The 21,992-nt window shown below is 48.4% G+C and overlaps 4 protein-coding genes across 5 annotated transcripts; 2 read left to right on the forward strand and 2 right to left on the reverse strand.

Moving 5' to 3' along the window:
* Window positions 1-2,334: 2,334 nt before the first annotated feature.
* Window positions 2,335-7,177, reverse strand: psmb5 (proteasome 20S subunit beta 5). Its single transcript, XM_068340372.1, has 3 exons — window positions 6,944-7,177; window positions 5,465-5,771; window positions 2,335-2,727 (listed from the first exon to the last, which is right to left on the reverse strand). Exons 1-3 carry the CDS (start codon window positions 7,166-7,168, stop codon window positions 2,444-2,446), a joined length of 816 nt encoding a protein of 271 aa, XP_068196473.1. The 5' UTR covers window positions 7,169-7,177; the 3' UTR covers window positions 2,335-2,443.
* Window positions 7,178-8,495: 1,318 nt separating this feature from the next.
* psmb11a (proteasome 20S subunit beta 11a) lies at window positions 8,496-9,311 on the reverse strand. Its single transcript, XM_068340867.1, has one exon. The coding sequence runs from the start codon at window positions 9,309-9,311 to the stop codon at window positions 8,496-8,498; it is 816 nt and encodes a 271-aa protein (XP_068196968.1).
* Window positions 9,312-10,781: 1,470 nt separating this feature from the next.
* On the forward strand, window positions 10,782-15,702 carry prmt5 (protein arginine methyltransferase 5). 2 transcript variants are annotated; one of them, XM_068340491.1, is made up of 16 exons: window positions 10,782-10,937; window positions 11,185-11,303; window positions 12,112-12,197; window positions 12,292-12,426; window positions 12,500-12,612; window positions 12,697-12,746; window positions 12,829-12,992; window positions 13,064-13,225; window positions 13,956-14,033; window positions 14,111-14,169; window positions 14,247-14,369; window positions 14,516-14,691; window positions 14,768-14,971; window positions 15,039-15,149; window positions 15,234-15,298; window positions 15,377-15,698. In XM_068340491.1, exons 1-16 carry the CDS (start codon window positions 10,840-10,842, stop codon window positions 15,527-15,529), a joined length of 1,896 nt encoding a protein of 631 aa, XP_068196592.1. In that variant the 5' UTR covers window positions 10,782-10,839; the 3' UTR covers window positions 15,530-15,698. The 2 variants fall into 2 exon arrangements, with proteins under 2 accessions (XP_068196592.1, XP_068196591.1); XM_068340490.1 differs by having other exon boundaries at window positions 15,039-15,298; window positions 15,377-15,702.
* A 2,126-nt stretch (window positions 15,703-17,828) lies between these two features.
* Window positions 17,829-21,524, forward strand: slc7a8b (solute carrier family 7 member 8b). Its single transcript, XM_068340576.1, has 11 exons — window positions 17,829-17,988; window positions 18,342-18,546; window positions 18,616-18,767; window positions 18,851-18,976; window positions 19,725-19,878; window positions 19,987-20,110; window positions 20,308-20,411; window positions 20,573-20,669; window positions 20,740-20,889; window positions 20,959-21,136; window positions 21,225-21,524. The coding sequence occupies exons 1-11, from the start codon at window positions 17,829-17,831 to the stop codon at window positions 21,344-21,346; spliced, it is 1,572 nt and encodes a 523-aa protein (XP_068196677.1). The 3' UTR covers window positions 21,347-21,524.
* Window positions 21,525-21,992: the final 468 nt, after the last annotated feature.

Here is a 21,992-nt window from a genome sequence, read left to right on the forward strand (position 1 = left end):
TTCCAGGGACAGAATTCCTGTGTGCTCCGTGTGGTTTGTGTGTTTTTTTACAGTGAACGTTTCATTTGCCTGTTTTTTTACAGCGTTAGCAGCTTCATTTCACACATCAGCGGCTCGGCGTTGATCACACACAGCGACCAGAGGCTCCGTGTGGAGGAACCAACTTTAATGCAATTCCTCTGTGACCATGGGCTGTTTGCTTCTTTGATCTTTGATTCTCTCTCACACACACACACACACACACACACACACACACACACACACACACACTTCTCTCTGGACGCTGAAGCTGTTTCTGGTCTCAGATTATTTTCTGGCGTTGATAAATTCATTTTCGACTTTGTTGACGTTTTGCCCCGGAAAGAGAAGAGATTGGACCTCCTGATGATGATGATGATGATGATGATGATGATGATGATGATGATGAAGGTGATGATGAAGGTGATGATGTCTCCTGGACCAATGGAAGGTCTCACATCCCCACAGTTGAGGGGCCACTAAAAAGCCGAGTGATTCCGAAACAACAGAATCCGCTTCACGTAGCCCCGCCCTGGGGGCGGAGCCACCGCCCATTAAAGCCTGGACCCCCCCCGCGGCAGACGCCATCGCTCTAGCTGACATTGTCTTCCTGACCCTGTCTCTGTTTGCCCTGGGGGGCGTGGGGGTGGGAGTGGCCACTGCTGACCATCAGACAAATGGAGCGGCTCCTTTCAGTCAGATGTCACGACGACGGATAAACATCCAAACCGCTCCGGGGGGACAAGCCCAAGTGACATCCTCATTGAGAGCGTTGCCACAGTGCATTATGGGAAATGGACCCAAGTGGACTGTGTTTTGAGGAAGGAAGGAGGAAGGAGCACAGAGGAGCGCTTCATTTCTCCTCCATCACAGCTGAAGCGTACGGGGGGAAACAGAGACCCGCCGTCCGTTTGAACAGCCAATTACAAAGTAGTAAATCACAGGAAATGAGGAGCGGATGCATCCCAAAAAAACTTGTTGTCACGGTAACGCCAGGACCGAATTTGGATCTGGAGTTGGATTCGCGTCAAAAAGTTGATAATGGATGAAAAACAAGAGTGGTTCACGGCAAAATGTTCGCGTCGGGGGAGAAGGGGCGGGGCTAGGGGCGGGGCTAGGGGCGGAGACAGAAGCAGAGGGAAGAGGAGGAGATGATGAAGAGCTCAAACCTACAAGTGCAACCTGGAGGAGTAAAAGCGGACGGAGGAAGATATTTATTAACAAAAGACATTAAAGTCGCGAAATGAAAGCCCCTGATTGGTTAATATTTACTGAATATTTAACGTGTTCTGACTTCTAAACAGGACGAGGCTTTCGTTCACACACACACACACACACACACACACACACACACACGTCACGAGGGTTTGTACGTCTGATTTGCGATCTTTCGCGCGTCGAGTCGCGTCCTTTAGAAATAAAAGCCGCCCTGGAGCGAATCAGACGTGACCGGCTGACAGATGGCTCCATGTGGGCACCGGGGGGGTTTTTTTTGTTTTTTTTCCTAACGGTGTGAATTCATGGCGCTAGCGCCGTTCGGTACCGCCAGCTGGTCTTTATCGCAGCATCGCGTCCGATGGGTTAAATAAAGAAGGCTAGTTTCTTAATTTTATCGTCCCCTCCGGAGAGACGCCGTCCTGAACGCGACCGTCCGGGGACGACCCGTGGCGCACGGAGACAGGAAGACTCCTCCACGGCGGCAGGAAGCGGTTGATTTGACTCCTCCTCTGAGGGGAGGGGCTAAATGTTGAGGTCATTTAATAGGTGATGCTTTTATTTTGTAGGGAATCATCAAAAACATCCGCTTCAGGCGGGGGGGGGGGGGTGCGACTTCATCAGGCGCCACCCGCCGCCTCTGATGGATCCAAACGAAGCCATTTCCATTCTATCTGCTCACCCACCCCCACAAAACCCACCAAGGAGGGAGGGGGGGCAGCACAGGTCATTACCTTATAAACCACCCTGTCAGGGCGGGGGCACAACATTGAGCGCGTGAAGCAAAGTGTGTCGAAGACGAATTAGAGAATAAATTTTCCTCGTCCAATTAAAAAGGCCTATTTGTGCTCCGTGAGTTATCAATGAGGGGGGTGGCGGGTGGTGAGAGGGGGGGGTCGCTCCGTTACAACTCAAGAGGCACAATTACCCAGGCTGCTGCTGGGGTGGGGGGGCAATTAAACGGTGTTATTTAGACAGCGCTGCTCCCTCCGCTAACAAACACAACATATAAGGGAGGGTGGTGAATTTCCAACAATGGGGGGGGGCAGCCGTGAAACGCACGGTAAACCGGGAACGCCACCGGAACGACAACAAGCAGCGTGAGCAGGAACAAAAATAGTTTTATTAGGATCGTTTTCCAAATTCCAGGATATTCTAGTCCGTTTGATTCCTGACTCCTCGTCTCCTCGTCTCCTGGTCGCCGTGGCGACTACTCCTGCTCCCTGTACTTCTGGTGCAGCATCAGAACGTCCTCCTGGGATATCTGGGTCCATCCCTCGCTGTGGACATGGTAGAGGTTGACCTGCCCCCCGCTGTAGGCGTCGCGGTAGGTTGCCTGGTAGATGGCACGGCGCCCCAGCTCGCACGCCTCCTGCACCGTCAGGTCGTCACGGAGACCGCTGTCCATCACGCCGTACGCGTACATGGAGCCCGAGCCCACGGCGAAGCGGTCGCCGCACACCCGGTTCCCCTCCGAGTCCACGTAGTACAGGCCTGAGGAGGAGAGAGGGTCAAAGGTCAAGGGAGAGGAAACGGCGCCATCTGCTCGCCGCCGAAAAACTGCTTCCTTCAACGGAAACTTTAAAGCGCCGCGCGAACGCTAACATCTCCAGAGACGGGACGCTAACAGCTGCGACCTCTCCAACTGGAGATGCGAACAGCTGCATCCTCTTCAAGTAAAAACGAGCCAGCCGTGGAACCTGCTGACGAGGCGCTCAAGAGGGAGGGGGGGGGGGGGTGTATTGATCACCGCAAACTCGTGAAAAATTAGCTATCGACCCGCGAAACCCGCGCAGGTAGCTGCACCTGCAGACGCGAACACACGTGACGTTTTTGATTTCCACGCAGTGACACATTTTGGGAGAATATTTTCAGCGTGACGCTGAACGGGTGACGAGCGACCAGCCTGTGATGTCGCCCACATCCAGCCTGCAGATGGTCCAACGACAAAAAACAAAAAAAAAGAAAAAAGGAAAAAGAAATCTCGCTTCTCGTCGCAACGCAAGAAGTGAAAATCTGTGAAAACAACCGTCACAAAAAAAAGAAAAAGAAACAAGATTTATCTCCAGTCGCCCTTCCAAATTAAAAACATCAAAATACCTCAGAATGCCGATCTCTCTCAGCTCGACTCGTGACAGACTATTAGGGGATGGAGGGCCACTTGCTATTCAGAAAAAAAAAAGCGGGTTCCGCGGTGCTTTCGACTGTCACATGGCCTGTCAGTACTCCGCCGTGATAATCATCCGGCTGCCGATGAACCGGGTGGGGGGGTAATTTTCCATTCTGAGACCTGCCTGTTTCTCTTGAAAACTCTAGGGGGCTCGTTAAAAACATAATAGGTAAAGAGAGCGGGCGGTAAAAGCAGCCTCTCGTGTTGAATGGCGCCGGCTGTCGGATGTGGACTATTTTTTTTTCCAGGAGGTCCAAGAACGGCGCTCGCTAACGCGTCCGTTGTGAACGCACCTGGGGCCGCATCGTCTGGCACGTGGAAGCGAGAAGGTGGCGACGGGTGCTCGAGAACCAGAAGAGGAGGAGAAGAGTGTGTGTGTGTGTGTGTGTGTGTGTGGGTGTGTGTGGGTGTGTGTGGAGTGCGAGAATTCTTCCAGCCCATCGATCAGCTGACAGGTGCTCAGGGAGGCGTTTTAAGCGGCGGCCGGTGGAGCCGGCGGCTCTGACAGCTCTGACGGGAAGGTGAGGAGCGGAGAGCGATGAAGAGTCCGGCTTCAAGTGGGTCAGCATCCGTCTGTCCATCCGTCAGTCAGTCATCCGTCTGCCTCGCCACGATTCACCGCCGGACGAGCCGCCGAGCAGAAGGGGGACGATTACATCACCCTCCTGGGATTAGCAGTCTAAGCCGCCACCTGGGGTCGCCCGACGAGGTCGGATAACATGCGTTCTTTAGCTGGCGTGTCGTCGCAGGACTTGGGTTCTCGTCCTTAACGAAGACCTGATGGAGTCTCGACACGAACGCCATTATTTAATTTATTTAACACGCCGGTTAAGACGCTCCATCAGGGGAATAAGCGCTTCTGACATGATTGCGGGGACCTAATGAGCTTCCCACCTCATCGCGATTTGATTTAATTTACATGACATTTACCTCTTGATTCAATCATCGTCATTTATTGGGAGTTGGGGTGGGGGGGGCCACGGCGAGGCCTCCACATCTACTTGAACTCATAACATGATGATTATCCCTGGGATTGATTGCCGGGGATTTAAACGCGTGTCGTTTACATCACACGGCTCTGTCTGGTCCGAACGGAGCAGACATCGATCACGGCGGGCGTCCCCGACGCTGTGCATGTGACCTAGAGTCTGAGGCATTCGTCATCTCGGTCGGCGTTCGCCGGCCCAACAATTTCCCGTTACCGCGGCGGCCTGCTTAAGCACACATACAGTGATGAACAGCATCTGGAAACCAGCCTTTAAATACAGGCGATGGGAACGTAAGAGGAGCTGCAGCACCATCTAGTGGGGACCTCCAGGAACTACAGATGTGAGATCCATAAAGACCCCCATTTCCTTCAGATCAGCCTCTTAACTGGTCCTATATGCTAACAATGAAGTACAGATGTTAGCTTCATATCAGCGACGCACTGAGAAGCACTGAAAAGAGTTCTGATGCAGTTCAGTTTGAGGCGCGATGACTCCCATGCAGTGACTCACCCGGCGCGAGTCATTACTAACACTCTGCCCTACAACAACAACAACAACAAGAACGAGGATCTGTTAAAGGTGTCGCTGATGCATCACAGAACTAATCATCAGCTGGGAATAGAAGTCAGCGTGACGATAAAAACACCAGCGGCCCACGCCTGTGGGTGAATGAAGCACCCCAGAGGACGTCTGAGTGGGACCGAGACCCACAATGCACTGGTTTCAGTCCCTCTGGCTGGTGGAAGAACCTTCATATTCTAAAGGGGTAAACATCCCCGGACGGGAACACCCCCCACACCTGGAACACCGACACCACTCTACTTACGATGGGGGCGATAAAAGTTTCTGGCAATCCCAGCATGCATTACAGTTGAATTTTCTGTGAAATCTAATGAATCAATGATTTTAAATAGTTTTCAAACATGTGATATCTTTATGTTTATCAGTAAATCATCGATTTACAAACCCTGGAGGTCAATCTGCTGATTCCACGCCATCATTTAGACAATAAACACATCATTTACCATCTAATATTTACCACGTGGTCACATGACCCAACATGTCACCTTACCTGGGCCCCTCTTGTCCCAGCCGCAGACCATGGTCCCCATGCTGAGCCCCATACCCTTGTACTGGTACACCATGTTGGCCAGCAGCTTGGAGGCCGCTGCCACCGAGATGCGCTCCTTGTTGCGCAGCTCGTAGATGCGGCACTGGCGCGCCAGCAGGCGCTCCCAGAAGCTGCAATCGGCTGCCCCTCCCGCCATGGTGCCCAGCAGGTAGGGGTTGATCTCAATCACCTTCTTCACCGTCTGAGAGGCGATGTAGGAGCCCGCCGTGGCACGAGAGTCCACCGCCACGATGACGCCATGCTGGAACTGGGAGGGAAACGACACGGGTGAGTATACCGGCGTGACAGGAAGTCAAACCAACCACAGACGTGACTCCATGTCCACACCATTTTCCCACAGCTGAATCGTGACCAATCCCATGATGCTTTGCTCAGAGCAAAGCTGGTTAGCTCTGACATAAATAAACTTTCTTCTACTGTAAAGTACCACAACTTCCCGACACCCCATCCTCTGTTCGGTAACTGGATCAGTTGTCATGACGATAAATTCCATGATTACAAGCCTGATTTTCACAGACGAGCTCCGCCCACCATCCCCCAGCCCTCCCCATTTAAAGATAATGGACGTCTACAGACATCAGTGTTTTATTAATGCCCTTTAATAAACTTTAATCTATTAAACAGTCATAAGAATGTGTCTTGATCTCTACAGGAGCTGAAGTCTCATCCAACAGCATCCAACGAGCACTGGGTGGATTTTATGAGGTAAACAATCCAAATGCTAATTCTGATAGCTATATAGAGGATAACTGCCTGCAGCAGACCTCATCCAATGTGGAAAATTCAGACTTTTAGACGAGTTTTATGGTGTTTTTATCCGGTATTCAACACGATAAACAGAAATACGTACTTTATTAAGAGACAAGATATTGTGACAGAATGTAAAAGACATATGGAGTCGGAATTCTGGTCTGGATGGACAGAACAACGTAAATAAAACAGGGTTTAAACTATTTATTAAATCAAACCAAAGTCCGAACCTCAGAGGAAACCTTCCATAGCCACGCTAGCATGCTAAAGCTTACGGATACGCGTCCTGTTAGCTCTGGAGCTACACGACTGTTAGCTCTGGAGCTACACGACTGTTAGCTCTGGAGCTACATGACTGTTAGCTTTGAAGCTACACGACTGTTAGCTCTGGAGCTACATGACTGCTAGCTCTGGAGCTACACGACTGTTAGCTCTGGAGCTACACGACTGTTAGCTCTGGAGCTACACGACTGTTAGCTCTGGAGCTACATGACTGTTAGCTTTGAAGCTACACGACTGTTAGCTCTGGAGCTACACGACTGTTAGCTCTGGAGCTAAGAGTCGTTTATTATTGAAGTTTTGAAGTTATGTTATTTATTATTTAAGCAACGTTTTTCATTTATTATTTCGCTATTTAATCAAACTTCGGTTGTGACGTCATCGCGGTACCTTGAAGGCTAGCGTTGTGGTTCCGTGCAGCAGCTCGATCTTCCGCTCGATGCCGACCTCGTCCGCGGACCGCGGCGGGTTGTTCACGAACAACCGGAGGTCGTCTCCCTGCGCCGCGTCCAGCCCCACGTCCCGCTGCCTGGGGCCGCGACTACCGCTGAAAGACCGGCAGTAATCAAAAGAAAAATCCGCACAATCACTCCGCATCACATCAAGAAGCGCCATCTTTGAAAGGGTCTGATGAGATAGCGACTTCCGCCGTTATTTATAGTCTCAGACATGGCGGAGAGGCGCCGCAGCGCCCCCTGTGTTCATGGAGGACGACACAGCAGGAGTCCGGGTGAAGAAACACGAAACAAAATTAATATAAAACATGTAAAAACATAAGAAATAATTAAAAAAACACATAAAGTACCATTAGACTTATAAAAATACAAAATAAATTGTATTCACTAATACAAAAATATTTGCCCAGTTTTTTCTGATGAAGAAAAAAACAGGAAGAATATTTTCACATTTCATGTTTAATATCTGTATATTTCAATTGTACATACTTTTTTTTAATTCTGAAATGTATATATTAGCGTATGTCTTTTTACTTTTAATATAAAGTTATTTCTCTTAATTTAATTGTATGTGTTGAATGCTGCCCCAACATGTGAATATCCCAGATTTGGGATCAATAAAGTACATCTGAAGAAGAAGAAGAAGATTTTTTAAATAATTTTTGCAAAACCACTTTAATCACATTCAAACATTTTACAATTTTTCATTAGATGAAAGTACTAAAGTGCTTCAAAAACACTAAAAACCAATAAATAAAAGGAAAATACAATATAAAAATTTGTGCATTATATCAGGAAGTTTGCAAAAGTGAGGTGATCATCAACTAAAGTGCATAGGACATTTTTGTGACACCAGATGTTCCTAAAGTTATTCAGGTCTTTTGTTATTTTATAGAAACCAAATTCTAGTTTTAAGCGACATCTGATGTTACAGCAGAAAACAGGAGCTGCTTCTTGAACAGTATTGTTTTCAGTTCTCCTCTTCCTGGTCACAGAAATTGTGAGTTCTGCCTCCCCAGAAATAAAATTAAAAGCTGCCACTTTCTCTGATTCGATCTATTGTACCCAGCACCGTAGATGAATTTCCTGATACTAAAATTTTCACTGAACAGATTAAAAACATTGGTTAGAAGAGTGAAGAGCACTGAAGTCTCCCACACTCACTGAAAGCATGAAAGACTCCTGAAGGGGACAGAAGGGACACTGGCTGGACACCGCAGGGTTAAAAACAGAGATAAAGCATTGGAACCGATGGCACCATGTAAAATCCTCCACTGGAGGTCGGCTGGTTTTGTCTTGAGGGGGGGTTTGTACAGAAGTCTCTACTGTGGGTCAGGTCCATTTCCCCTCATCCTGTTGGCCCAGGTAGAAGAAGGAGAAGAAGAAGACAAATGGACTCTTCGTCTATTCACTGCACATCTCGCTGTAACTGAGTAAACACTATTTCTACTCCCCAGGAAGCCCTATAATGTTTTGCTTCAACTAATTCATCTATTCTTTTTCTTCTCCATGTCTTTATAATATTCCTCTCTAAGGTCTTCTCTCCGTCTTCGGCTCCATCCCTGGGCCGTGATGTGGAACAGATCCACGCTGTTTCCTGAGTAGGCGTCCCTGTGCGTGGCTCTGAACACGGCTTCCCTCGCCAGCGCCATGGCCTCATCTTCACTCAGGTTCCACCTCAGCTCTCTGTCCAGAACGCCGTACGCGTAGGGAGAACCAGAACCCACAGAGAACACCTCGCCCTGCAGACGGGCTCCATCGCTGCACACATATATCACCTGGGGGCCTTCAAGATCCCAACCACACAGGGTCAGGGCCACGCACACGTCGGTCCCCTTGAAGGGGTGCAGCATGAAGGACAGCAGCTTGGCGGTGCCGCGTATGGAGAGGCGTCTCTTGTGGCGTAACTGGTAGAGTCTGACCTCCCTGCTCAGAATCCGCTCCCACAACATGCAATCTGCCCCGCTGCCAGAGGACGTGACCACCAAATGGGAGTGGAGCGGGGTAATCTTACTGACAGCCGGGCAGGCTACCAGCCCCCCGGCGCTGGCACGCGTGTCAGCAGCTGCAACCACCCCATCCTGGAAGACGAAACCCAGGGTGGTCGTTCCGTGGGACAAAGGGAAGGGCCTCTGGGCCGGGGCCGAACGGACGGATGGAGCTGGCAGGAAGAAACGCAACGGGATTCCGCCGCTTCGCTCGGATTCATTCAGCCTCTTCAATCCAAAGTCATCACCGTCGATGGCACGATGAGACGCGGTCGAAGCTTCCAGAGAGAAGCCGCAGATCTCCTCCAAAGCCATGACGATGTAAATAAAGGTCACGCACATCGATCAATGCGTTCCTCCCAAAATTGGCCCTCAGGTCCTCCTCAAAAACAGATTAAACCGGAGTCTGTCTCCAGGAAAACTGGTTAAACAATGAAATCAAGCCTCGTCACCATCGCTGCTGGTATAGAAGTGTTGACTGCTGCCATCCAATTTAATTTTCTCATCTAGTGTCTAATCCTCCGATGTGTTTGTACCCTTTTATAGCCTCCCCAGGCACACATAGAGCTGTGTGCGAAAGCAATATATTATCCGACCTGCTGTGAAAGCGATATCCAGACGCCACTTTCTGCAGACCTCACATGTAGCCGTGTGCAAGTTCACGCCAAACTGAGCCATCACTTTCAGTTTGTTGTTAAACCAACGCGTCAGGTATAGTCTTCAGGTGACACCATCTTTTCTAACAGCGATATGCACACTTATATACACGTAGAAACATCATGGGGATGTGTTTATCACCAGTAAAGTTTGCAAGACAAATCGTAATTTTCATCAAGATTTGTGTAGATGTCTTAACTGAGCGACTTAAAAAAGGTTATCTCAGTTACACTTTGGTGGCAGTGTCCTGCCTCAACCCCTTGTTGTTGCCATAGCGACACAACACGTTGTTTATGAGATTACGATCTGATCGGGATCAATTTGCAGATTAGTGGTGAAAAGATAATGAGTTTTCCACACCCGACTGATTTTATTTTGATTGGCTAATTGTCATTTTCACTGCTGACGGTTTGGTATATAATGGTATATAAATATGGTAATAAAATAAATAAAATAACAATAATAAAATAGAATAGAATAGAATAGTGAATGACTGTGAACTAATGATTGTAAATTGTAAATTTTTAATATGTATATCATATGTCAATATTTATTAACATATGATATGCATGTAATATGTATGTATCTATAGAATAGAATAAAATAGAATAGAATTCAATAGAATAGAATATATTAGAATAGAATAGAATAAAATAGAATAGAATAGAATGCTTTTATTGTCATCATACAGAGTGTACAACGTAATTTAAAGAGAACTCTGGTGGTAATCATAATAATAATAATAATAATAATAATAATAATAATAATAATAATAAAATAGTAATAAACAAGATCAATATATTATTGTTATTATTATTAATAAAAATAATAATAAAAATCAAAAACATTATTATTATTTTAATAATAATAATAATAATAATAAATATTAATAAACAAGATCAATATATTATTATTAATAATAATAAACATCAAAAAGATTATTATTTAATAATAATATATATTTTTTTATATTTAAATAATCGACTCTGGAACTCACGAGCTAAACTACGCAGTTATCGCGATAATTGAGTCGCAGGCAACTGAGGTACTTCAATAGCCATTTTGGGTCACGTGCTCCTCGCTGCGCAGCGGTCTGTTACGTCCCTGCGGATCCAAGATGGCGTCGGTTTCCTCGTTAGGAGCTACAGCTTGACGCTCCGGTCAATCCATTCAGTCGGCGGACATCATGGCGTCCGCTAGCTCGGGAGGCAGGGTGTCCTGCGGGAGAGACCTCAACTGCGTCCCGGAGATCACGGAAACGTTAGCCGCGGTTGCGAAACTCGGGTGAGGAGACGACAGCGGTTTGTTTGCGTAAAAGCGACGTAACGAGAGTGACGTAGCTGGTTTGTCTCGCGCTGTGATGCTCGCTAAGCTAGCCGGTACGTGACCAGCACGTGCCCGTCGGGAGCGCCGCTGAAGGCAGCAGCGGTGCGTTAGCTCCAAGCTAACATGCTAACATCATTTAGTTTCACGTGTTTGTGCTTCACGTCTGCTGGGCTTATGACGTCACGTGCTTCTCCCTCGTGCGCAGGTTTGATTTCCTGTGCATGCCGCTGTTCCACCCGCGGTTCCGGAGGGAGTTCGAGTCCGAACCCGCGAAAACCCGACCCGGAGCCCAGACCCGCTCAGACCTGCTGCTGTGTGGAAGAGGTCGGTGCTTACGTCATCCCGCGCTCCTGTGACGTCAGGACCTGTTGTTGCTCAGACCTAAATAAACCCCCACGTATAAATAACCCTGAGTTGGTCCTGATGAGACCCCGTAGAGGACGTCCGTGTTTGGTGTGACGGTTCTGACTGTTTATTTTACTGTATTATACAGTTTAATATTATAATATATTATAATAATATATAATACTATGAATTTATTAAACCAGAATTAAATTAAAATCACTTTGATGCAGATTTCTATTCTAATTTTATTTGTGATTTCTGTTAATTATTATTATTATGTATTTATTATAATAGACCTGTGTTTTATTTATTTTTATCATAAAAAATAGACCTCTTTGTTTTTAATTATTTACTATTTACTATGTATTTATTATAATAGAACTGTGTTTTATTGATTATATTATTATAATATAAAGAGCTGCGTGTTATTTATTATTATGTATTATAATAGACTTGTATTTTATTTGTTATTTATTTATTATATTATTATTATTACTAATTATTATTCGTTATGTATTATAATAGACCTGTGTGCTATTTATTTGTATTTATTATTGTGATGTATTTATATAATAGATCTGTGTATTACTTATTTTTATTTATTATAATAGACCTGTGTGTTATTTATTTATTTATTTTTCTTAATTTTGATTTGTTATATTTTTTTTATATCACTGAAGTGGAAAGACGTGATTGTTGTGACTTTTTAGAGTCTGAACCAGGTGAATGTTGTTATTTAGAGCTCTCGAAAATATTAATAACCTTTTATTTTGATTTTTTTTTACAGATTGGAACACTTTAATCGTCGGGAAGCTGTCGCCGTGGATCGATGCAGATTCCGAAATCGAGACGCTGCGTCGGAACTCGGAGGCTGTAAGTTTGTGACTCGGTTCTGTTTAATGTCGGCGGCGTCTCCACCCGTCTGGTTTCCTGTCCTCTTTATTCTACTTCCTGCGTTTCTCTGCAGGCTCTGTCTCAGGAGCTCAACTTCACCGCCTACCTGGGTCTGCCCGTCTTCATGATCCCCATCAAAGGCCCCCATAACGCCAATCTGGCCCGAATGCTGCTCAATCACATCCACACCGGACACCACACCTCCAACGTGAGCTGAACCGGATCATCAGAACCGGGTGTGAACGCGCGCGTCGGTTCTAATCCGTTGTGTCCGTTTTTAGTTCTGGATCCGCGTCCCGCTCATGGCGGCGGAGGACACGAGGGATGACCTGATTGAGAACGAGCCCAGCGTCTACAGCGACGACCCCAGTGTGGAGGAGAAGACCTGGAACTGGTGAGGGGTTTTTTAAATTTTTTTAAAATTTGTAGTCCACTTCCTGGTTCCCTTTCCTCGAGGACTCATTCTGGTTCCTCTCAGGTGGCACTCGCTGCGAGCGCTCTGCGATTACAACAAGAGGATCTGCCTGGGTGAGGGGTCGTCGTGACGACGTGAAGGTGTGTATGTGTGTACCACTGACTGTGTGTGTGTGTGTGTGTGTGTGTGTTGCAGCTGTGGAGGTGGGGGCAGACATGCCGTCAGAAGCCGTGATAGAGAAGTGGCTCGGGGAGCCAATCAAAGCCGCCATCCTCCCCACCAGCATCTTCCTGACCAATAAGAAGGGCTTCCCCGTGTTGTCCAAAGCCCACCAGCGCCTGATCTTCTCTCTGTTCAAGGTGCGTCTCCCCCCGGGGTCAGGGGGTCACCGGGTCGGGCTGAGGTTCACCTGGTGTGCCCTGTCTTCCAGCTGGAGGCCCAGTTCATCTTCACGGGGACCAGCCGCCACACGGAGAAGGACTTCCGCTCCTACCTGCAGTACCTGGAGTACCTCAACCAGAACCGGCCCGCCCCCAACGCCTACGAGCTCTTCGCCAAAGGCTACGAGGACTACCTGCAGTCCCCCCTCCAGGTGAGCTGGGTTAACCCTTTGACTGCCAGACGTGTTCCTCCCATCCGTAAACGTCTGGGAGCGTTTTGACCGATTCAAGACCACAGAATCTACAGTTTTATGACTATTAAAACAGAAAAACTATCAAAATAAAGTCTAGACTCAAATTAGAATTAAATTAAAATCACTTTGATGCAGATTTCTATTCTAATTTTATTTGTGGTTTCTGTTATAAAATTTTTATTTATTATAATAAATAGACTCGTGTGTTATTTATTATTTATTATAATAGACCTTTGTTTTATTTATTTTTATTATTTTATAATTATTATTTATTATAATAAATAGACTTTTGTGTTATTTATTATTATTTATTATAATTGATCTGTGTTTTATTTATTTACTATTTTATTTATTATAAATAGACCTCTGTGTCATCAGGAACAACTTTTTGTTTCTAACCTCTTGGGTTCTGTAGTTATCAGCTGTAGATCTAAAAGAGAAAACCAGCTTTAGTGTGAAGAACGGAGACTTTCAGGCTGATATTTTAGCTTTATTGACGTCTCAAACATCTCAACATGTGTTTACTGCTAAAAAACAACACAGAGAATGGACTTCTGGTGGGAAAATAATTTATTTATGAATATATAACCATGTCCAAAGTCGACATTTGACAACAACGAACGATTTTTTTCAGCTAATCCAAGTTCACTCTGTGGAAATAATAAAAGTTTTTCTCTCTGTCCTCCAGCCTCTCATGGATAATCTGGAGTCTCAGACGTACGAAGTGTTTGAGAAGGATCCCATCAAGTATTCCCAGTATCAACAGGTGAGACTGGACCCACTGGAGCAGGTAGTGGTTGTTGGTGTGTGGAATTGAACCCACAACCCGTTCTGTCCTGACAGGCTGTGTATAAATGTCTGCTGGACCGAGTCCCCGAGGAGCAGAAGGACACCAACGTGCAGTGAGTACCCCGACAGCAGCGCCGGGTCACGATCCCTCCAAACGCGTCACGTCCCCCCCCCTGTCTGTTGGTCTCAGGGTGCTGATGGTGCTGGGGGCCGGCAGGGGGCCCCTGGTCAACACGTCGCTACGCGCCGCCAGGCTGGCAGACAGGAAGCTGAAGGTGTACGCCGTTGAGAAGAACCCCAACGCCGTCATCACGTGAGTGGAGCTAGCGGTTAGCGCAGGCGGGGGTCCGGGGTGTAATTCATCCTCCTGCCACAAGGGGGAGACAAAGTACGACAGTAGGCAGGAAACGTGACGTAATGAGATAAATTGTAGTCAGGAGGTTCTGATTGGCTGCTCAGGCTGGAGAACTGTCGCTTCGAGGAGTGGGGGGAGCACGTGACCGTGGTGTCATGTGACATGCGCGAGTGGGTGGCGCCGGAGAAAGCCGACATCATCGTCAGCGAGCTGCTGGGATCGTTCGGCGACAACGAACTCTCCCCGGAATGTTTAGACGGGGCGCAGCGCTTCCTCAAAGGTGCGTCGGGGGGCGGGGGGCGTGGACTCTTATTCTGAAAGGCTTCTTCGCGTGACGTTCCTCTTCCTCCTGCCAGACGGCGGCGTGAGCATCCCCTGCTCCTACACCTCCTTCCTGGCTCCTCTGTCCTCCTCCAAGCTCTACAACGAGGTGCGGAGCTGCCGCGAGCGCGACAAGGACCCCGAGAGCCACTTCGAGACGCCCTACGTCGTCCGCCTGCACAACTTCCACCAGCTGGCCGAGCCCAAAGCCTGCTTCACCTTCACGCACCCCACGACAGGTAGGTAGGAGCAGGAAGGGAGCTGCTACTTCCTGTTTCAGTCCTCAACTTCCTGTGGTTCCTCCAGACACCAACAACAACCGCTACCAGTGCCTCAGGTTCTCCGTGGGATGCAACTCGGTGCTCCACGGCTTCGCCGGATACTTCGAGACCACGCTGTACAAAGACGTGACGCTCAGTAGGTCCACCCCTCCCCCAGTCGGTAGGCGTTCCATTTCTCTACAGGTCGGGTGTCAACAGGAAGTGTTTGTTCTGGTTCCAGGTATCAAACCGGAGACGCATTCGCCCGGGATGTTCTCCTGGTTCCCCATCCTGTTCCCCCTCAAAGTGAGTCCAGCCGTCTCGTCCACATCACACACACCCCCGTCTGCCTGGTAGTAATCTAACCCCCCCCCACCCCCGCAGCAACCCATCACCGTCTCCCGGGACGACGACGTGACGGTGCGATTCTGGCGCTGCAACAACGGGAAGAAGGTGTGGTACGAGTGGGCGGTGACAGAACCGTCCTGCTCCGCCATCCACAACCCGGCAGGACGCTCCTACACCATCGGCCTGTGAGGACACGCCCCCACCCCCCGCGTGCTCCGGACACGCCCCCCCCGTCTGTGTGCCCCCCCGTCAGCCGGACCCGGATCAGTCGCTCATTCCATACTTGAACCCCGTCACTGTTTCCGGGTCGCGTCCCACTTCGTTTAGGGGCTGTCTGCCACGTTTTTTATTTTGTTTGTGTGTTTGGACCTTGTCAATAAAGGTTAGTGAAACCGTGTCCACATGTTCTGTCCTCTGTAGCGATTGGCTGCTGGTCAGCAGGTGTTTTTATACAGGTAACCAGTTCAAACTGGTGTTTTTATGAAGTAACTGGTTATCTGTGAACCCACAATGAAAAGTTGACCTCATCATTTTAAGGAGAACTAATGATCAGTTTGATAGATAGATAGATAGATAGATAGATTATAGATAGATAGATTATAGATAGATAGATAGATAGATAGATAGATTATAGATAGATAGATTATAGATAGATAGATAGATAGATAGATAGATTATAGATAGATAGATAGATTATAGATAGATAGATAGATTATAGATAGATAGATAGATTATAGATAGATAGATTATAGATAGATTATAGATAGATAGATAGATAGATTATAGATAGATAGATTATAGATAGATAGATAGATACTTCATTAATCCCGGAGGAAATTGCATATATCCACTGCTCAGGCATTAAATAACAAATAATACTGGATAAACACCAGGAGAAAAAGAAACACTGACACCACAAGACATACATTACACTAACAGACAGACACATGCAGCACTAACAGGACTTATATACTAAACTATAACTAAAATATAAACAGTATAAAATTAAAATATAAAACAGTATAAAATTTAAAAAATATAAAAGTATTAGATTAAAATATAAACTGTATTAAATCAATTCCATTTAACCCCGTGCTGACCTCGCCACCTCCCCCCCGCTCCTCCTGAGAGAGTCATTGTACCCCCTGATGGCACGGAGCACGAAGGAGGACCTCAGCCTCTCTGTGGAGGCGCTGTGTGACAGCAGTCTGTCGCTGAAGGTGCTTCTCTGCTGGGAGAAGGTGGTGTGTAGGGGGGGCTGGTGTTGTTCATGATGGCCTTAATTTTAGACATGGTCCTGCTCTCCAGAAGCATATCCACAGAGTCCAGGCTCAGCCCGACCACTGAGCCCGCTCTGCGGATGAATCTGTTCAGACGGTCCATGTCTCTTTTCCTGGCCCCCCCACCCCAACACACAATGGCGTATGACAGCACACTGGAGACTACGGACTGATAGAACATGAGAAGGAGCTTAGGACAGATGTTGAAGGAGGCCAGCCTCCTTAGGAAGTACATCCTGCTCTGCCCCTTCTTGTACACACAGTTGGAGTTGAGTGACCAGTCCAGTCTGCTGTCTAGCTGCAGTCCCAGGTACTGATAGTTTCCTACCCCCCCCACCTCACTGCCCTCCATGATCACTGGCTGTGGAGAGGGAGGTGCCCACCGGAAATCCAGAACCACCTCCTTGGTCTTGGAGACGTTGAGCTGGAGCTGGTTCTGTTGGCACCACTCCACGAAGTCAGCCACCAATGCCCTGTACCCCCCCTCATACAGCCACCAATGCCCTGTACCCCCCCTCATACAGCCACCAATGCCCTGTACCCCCCCTCATACAGCCACCAATGCCCTGTACCCCCCCTCATACAGCCACCAATGCCCTGTACCCCCCCTCATACAGCCACCAATGCCCTGTACCCCCCCTCATACAGCCACCAATGCCCTGTACCCCCCTCATACAGCCACCAATGCCCTGTACCCCCCCTCACACAGCCACCAATGCCCTGTACCCCCCCTCACACAGCCACCAATGCCCTGTACCCCCCCTCACACAGCCACCAATGCCCTGTACCCCCCCTCATACAGCCACCAATGCCCTGAACCCCCCCTCATCACCCTCCAGGATACACGCCACTATTGTATTTATTTTTATTATTGTCTTTTGTTATTGATCTTAATTTTTAATTAATTTTTATTTCATTATATTTTATTTTAATAAAGTTCAGTGTGTCTGTATCTATAATTAGTTTTTTATTAATTAAAATTCGTCCTCATGAAGGGGGCGGGGCCAAGGTGTTCGGGGTGACGCTGGCTGTGACGTCATCTCCACCGGCGGCACAGTTTTGGGTCTGACCCTCAAGGGGGGGGTGGAGGGTGTGACGTCACCAGCGTCTGCAGGTGCGTCCACACGTCTCCCGCCTCCCTATTTAGGCAGGTGGAGGTGCGGCAGCCCCCGCGACCCGGACCAGGAAACCCCGCGTTGATCCCCAGGATGACCGAGGGCCCGAGGCAGCGGAGCGGCACCGGCGACGGGGCCAGTCGGTCGGACCCGGGAGGGGCGCGGAGCGACGCGGGGAGCGGACCGGGAGGGGGCTCCGGGGTGGCCCTGAAGAAGGAGATCGGGCTCGTGAGCGCGTGCGCCATGATAGTCGGTGAGTCGGTCCACGTGCCCCCCCACGTGCCCCCCCCCACGTTACCGGTGATATAACAGGTGAAGAGGGGAGGGGCCGCCCCCCCACGTTAGGAGTGGAACCTGATTTAAAGGTTTACTATCGGTAAAAAATAAATGTTATGATCGGTGTAAAAAATTAACAATGATGTTTTTTCCTTGGGGGAGTTTTTGAGAAATGTTATTTATTTATTTATTTTTAAATTTTTTATTTCGTGCTTTATTTTTTGAGGACTTTTCTAATTGACAACATTTTTGCCGCCTGTAAACCTCAGACGACCACCTGACCCGGACGCGTCTCCTGATTGGTCGTGTCTGGTTTGAACCCCCCCCCAGGTAACATCATCGGGTCGGGCATCTTCGTGAGTCCTAAAGGCGTTCTGGTGAACGCCGGCTCGGTGGGCGTGGCCCTGCTGGTGTGGGTCCTCACCGGGGTCATCACCGCCGTGGGGGCGCTGTGCTACGTGGAGCTGGGGGTGACCATCCCCAAGTCTGGGGGGGACTACGCCTACATCAAGGACGTGTTCGGGGGCCTGGCGGGGTGAGAACACGTGCCCACAGGTCATGTGACTGTTAGCCCATTTCTAGCCCATCTCTATTGCCCCCCCAGGTTCCTCCGCCTGTGGACGTCGGTGCTGGTCATCTGCCCCACCACCCAGGCCGTGATCACCCTCACCTTCTCCACCTACATCCTGCAGCCCTTCTTCCCCTCCTGCCTCCCCCCAGAGAGCGCCCTGCGCCTCCTGGCTGCCGCCTGCCTGTGTGAGTCCTGCAGCAAAGCATTGTGGGGGATAGCCGTTAGCCTCTGTAGCGGACGCTAACGGCTTCTCCTCCTGGCGTTCCAGTGCTGCTGACCTGGGTGAACTGCTCCAGCGTCCGCTGGGCCATGTGTGTCCAGGACGTGTTCACCGCCGGGAAGCTGCTGGCGCTGGGCCTCATCATCGTCACGGGCGTCGTCCAGATCTGCAAAGGTAGGGCCCCCCGGGGCCACATGCGGCCCTGCCATCCTGATGGGATTTTTTTGTAACTGTAAATTGGAAGATTATCCTCGTCTTAAAACGTTAAACTAAAATTATATTTTACGATTTGTATTATTTGTCATCGCTCAAAATATGCGTTGGGCTCATTGGAAAGAGCAGAAGTTAAATAGATATATATTTTTCAGATATTTTTCGTTGGTCAGTGAAATCGTGCTTTTTTTTTCCAATTTATTTTTTAAATTCAAGTCGAAAAACCCAGAGATATCAATTTGACGGCTCACAGAATTGTTTGTTTGCTACATGGATAATTTAAGTTCAACTTCTTAATTTTACTTATTAAAATTGTTAATAAAGGATTATTAAAGGATCCTGAATTTTACAGGTCTTAAACTGTTTTTTTAAAATATATTAAAGAGTTCAAAATGTCGTCAACACGTCAATAAAATTTCGTTTTCTCTGTCGTTGTTTATATATATATATATCTTTATTTTGATAGATGGATAAATGGATATATACTTTATTAATCCCGGAAGAATTTGCACAATTTAGATGTCAAAACGTATTTGTGGCTCTGGTGTTTTCGTTTCCGTGGAAACAAGGTCCAAACGGCCTTTATGTTGGGACTCCTGGTCTAGACGGCCCTCAGCTGCTACTCAGAGCTGCCCCCTGCTGCCCCCTGCTGTCCGGTCTGAGGTACTGCAGGCGGAGCAGTGAACTGCAGCTGGTCTTCTGGTTCTAGGTCACTACTATTGGCTGGAGCCGAGCCACGCCTTCCAGACGTTCCGGGGCTACGACGCGGGTCTGATCGCTCTGTCCGTCCTGCAGGGCTCCTTCGCCTACGCCGGCTGGAACTTCCTCAACTACGTCACCGAGGAAATGGTCGACCCATGCAGGTAACTAAACACCATGAGGTGAATACATTCCACCACATCAGCGTCCAGCCTCAGCTCCAGGAAGGGTTAACCCCCTCTGAAACGCGGTCTTTTCTGACTTCCTGCCAGGAATCTCCCACGGGCGATCTTCATCTCCATCCCGTTGGTCACCTTTGTGTTCGTGTTCGCCAACATGGCCTACATGACCGCCATGAGCCCGCAGGAGATTCTGGCCTCCAACGCCGTGGCGGTGGTGAGAGAACTGGAACTCCTGAATGCGTCTCCGTGGTTACCGGACGCACGTAGTTCAAAAGAGTTGCTAATCTCTCTGGAATGCGATTGCGTTAGCCGATAGTGCTTCGGCCCACGATGACACGTCCTCCTCCGAGACGTCCTGATCTCTGGTCGTGATCTTCGTGTCTGATTTGTTCCCTCCTCTTCCTCCTCCAGACGTTTGGGCAGAAACTGCTGGGAGTGATGTCGTGGATCATGCCCATCTCCGTGGCGCTCTCCACCTTTGGGGGAGTTAACGGCTCCCTCTTCACGACATCGAGGTCAGTTTGTTCTGCCCCTCTCCATCACCCATAGTCTGCCCTGTGTACTCTTGTAGACGTGTTCAAGGATAAAGACGAGCATCAATGACTCAATCGATCCGACAGGAATCACTTTGGGGGTCTGGGTTAGCGTTAGCATCATGGTGGTCTCTCTCTTCCAGGCTGTTTTTCGCCGGGGCAAGGGAAGGCCACCTCCCCCGTCTGCTGGCCATGATTCACGTCAAAAGCTGCACACCCATCCCTGCCTTGGTTGTCACCGTGAGTCCCGTTTGTGAAATCATTTCGTGGTCCATTTCAGACGCTAACTGTCCCCTCCCCCTACGCCCAGCTGCTGTCCACCCTTCTGATGTTGTGCACGAGCGACGTCTACACCCTCATCAACTACCTGGGCTTCACCAACAACCTCTTCTACGGCATCGCCGTGGCCGGGCTGATCGTTCTGCGGGTCAAGGAGCCGGACTTGGATCGACCCCTCAAGGTGAAGCTCGCCCCGGATTCTCACCCGTTTGAAGTCCGCATCCTCGTCTGACCCCGCCTCCTCCTGCAGGTGAGCCTGGTGTGGCCGGTGATCTACCTGCTGGTCTGGGCCTTCCTGGCCATCTTCTCGTTCTACTCGGAGCCGGTGGTCTGCGGGGTCGGGCTGGCCTTCATCGCGATGGGCGTCCCCGTTTATTTCCTGGGGGTGTACTGGGAGAACAAACCCCAGTGCTGTGATTCGGTTTTTGGTAAGACCACCTTCATCAAGATGAAGACCGGCGGTTACCAACGGCTGAATTCAGTTCCAGTTAACTCTGGTGTCTTCATCCCCAACAGGTGGCGTTACCCACCTGTGCCAGAAGTTGTGTTCGGTAGTTGACCCGAACATGGAGGAGAACCCGGGGCCGGTTGGGCCTCATGCAGATGGAAAGAGGCTTCTGGAGGCTGATTGTGCTTAAATGGACTCTTTCTAGGGGAAAGTACGAAAAGCTTCCAGTGCTGGACTTGGAATGGACTTGATTTTTTTGCTGTGTTTCTCAAACTTGGAAGCAGTTGGGGAAAAAATGTAATAATGAAGTTGTATAGATTATTCTACTTGTTTGTGTCTGTGTTGTCGCATCACTTTTGCAATGCAAAAAAGGAAATTTTCAGATGGTTTCATGGTTTTTATTCTTGGACCATTCCATCAGAGAAGAAACATTCAGGTTGCTATTGTTTAAGAATGTTTTTCCAAAATAAAAAAATTTACCAACACTTTTATTTTTAGTTTATAATAGAGCTTTAAAGTGCATGAGTAAAACATTTAATCGTGAGTTGTATGTCAGGCTTCATGTTCAGATGCTCCGTTGCCTCCTTGTTTGCTCTCGCTACATTGAATTCGGACGCACCCCCTGATCAATGATTCATCCACCTGTTGGAACACCTGACGCACAATGGGGCGGAGTCCACTCTGAATAAAAGATCAAATTGCGGAAGTCGTGGCCGGCTCCGAGGAGCACAGGTGCGTTTAGATGAAGCTACTTTTATAACACGACAGGAAACTAGATCCGATTTCAAAATAAAGCTCTTGAGTTTGTGCTTCATTTTACAAAAATGAGTCAAACC

This window comes from Antennarius striatus, chromosome 18, assembly GCF_040054535.1.
Source record: "Antennarius striatus isolate MH-2024 chromosome 18, ASM4005453v1, whole genome shotgun sequence".
NCBI lineage: Eukaryota > Metazoa > Chordata > Actinopteri > Lophiiformes > Antennariidae > Antennarius > Antennarius striatus.

Coding starts and splice junctions, on each gene's coding strand:
- psmb5 (XM_068340372.1), bottom strand. CDS start 7,168: ATGGCGCTTCTTGATGTGATGCGGAGTGATTGTGCGGATTTTTCTTTT. Junction 5,772..6,943: donor CCACAACGCTAGCCTTCAAG/GTACCGCGATGA, acceptor TTTCCCTCCCAG/TTCCAGCATGGCGTCATCGT. Junction 2,728..5,464: donor CTGGGACAAGAGGGGCCCAG/GTAAGGTGACAT, acceptor TCTCCTCCTCAG/GCCTGTACTACGTGGACTCG.
- psmb11a (XM_068340867.1), bottom strand. CDS start 9,311: ATGGCTTTGGAGGAGATCTGCGGCTTCTCTCTGGAAGCTTCGACCGCG.
- prmt5 (XM_068340490.1), top strand. CDS start 10,840: ATGGCGTCCGCTAGCTCGGGAGGCAGGGTGTCCTGCGGGAGAGACCTC. Junction 10,938..11,184: donor GCCGCGGTTGCGAAACTCGG/GTGAGGAGACGA, acceptor CCTCGTGCGCAG/GTTTGATTTCCTGTGCATGC. Junction 11,304..12,111: donor CCTGCTGCTGTGTGGAAGAG/GTCGGTGCTTAC, acceptor TTTTTTTTACAG/ATTGGAACACTTTAATCGTC.
- slc7a8b (XM_068340576.1), top strand. CDS start 17,829: ATGACCGAGGGCCCGAGGCAGCGGAGCGGCACCGGCGACGGGGCCAGT. Junction 17,989..18,341: donor CGCGTGCGCCATGATAGTCG/GTGAGTCGGTCC, acceptor ACCCCCCCCCAG/GTAACATCATCGGGTCGGGC. Junction 18,768..18,850: donor CCTGGCTGCCGCCTGCCTGT/GTGAGTCCTGCA, acceptor CTGGCGTTCCAG/TGCTGCTGACCTGGGTGAAC.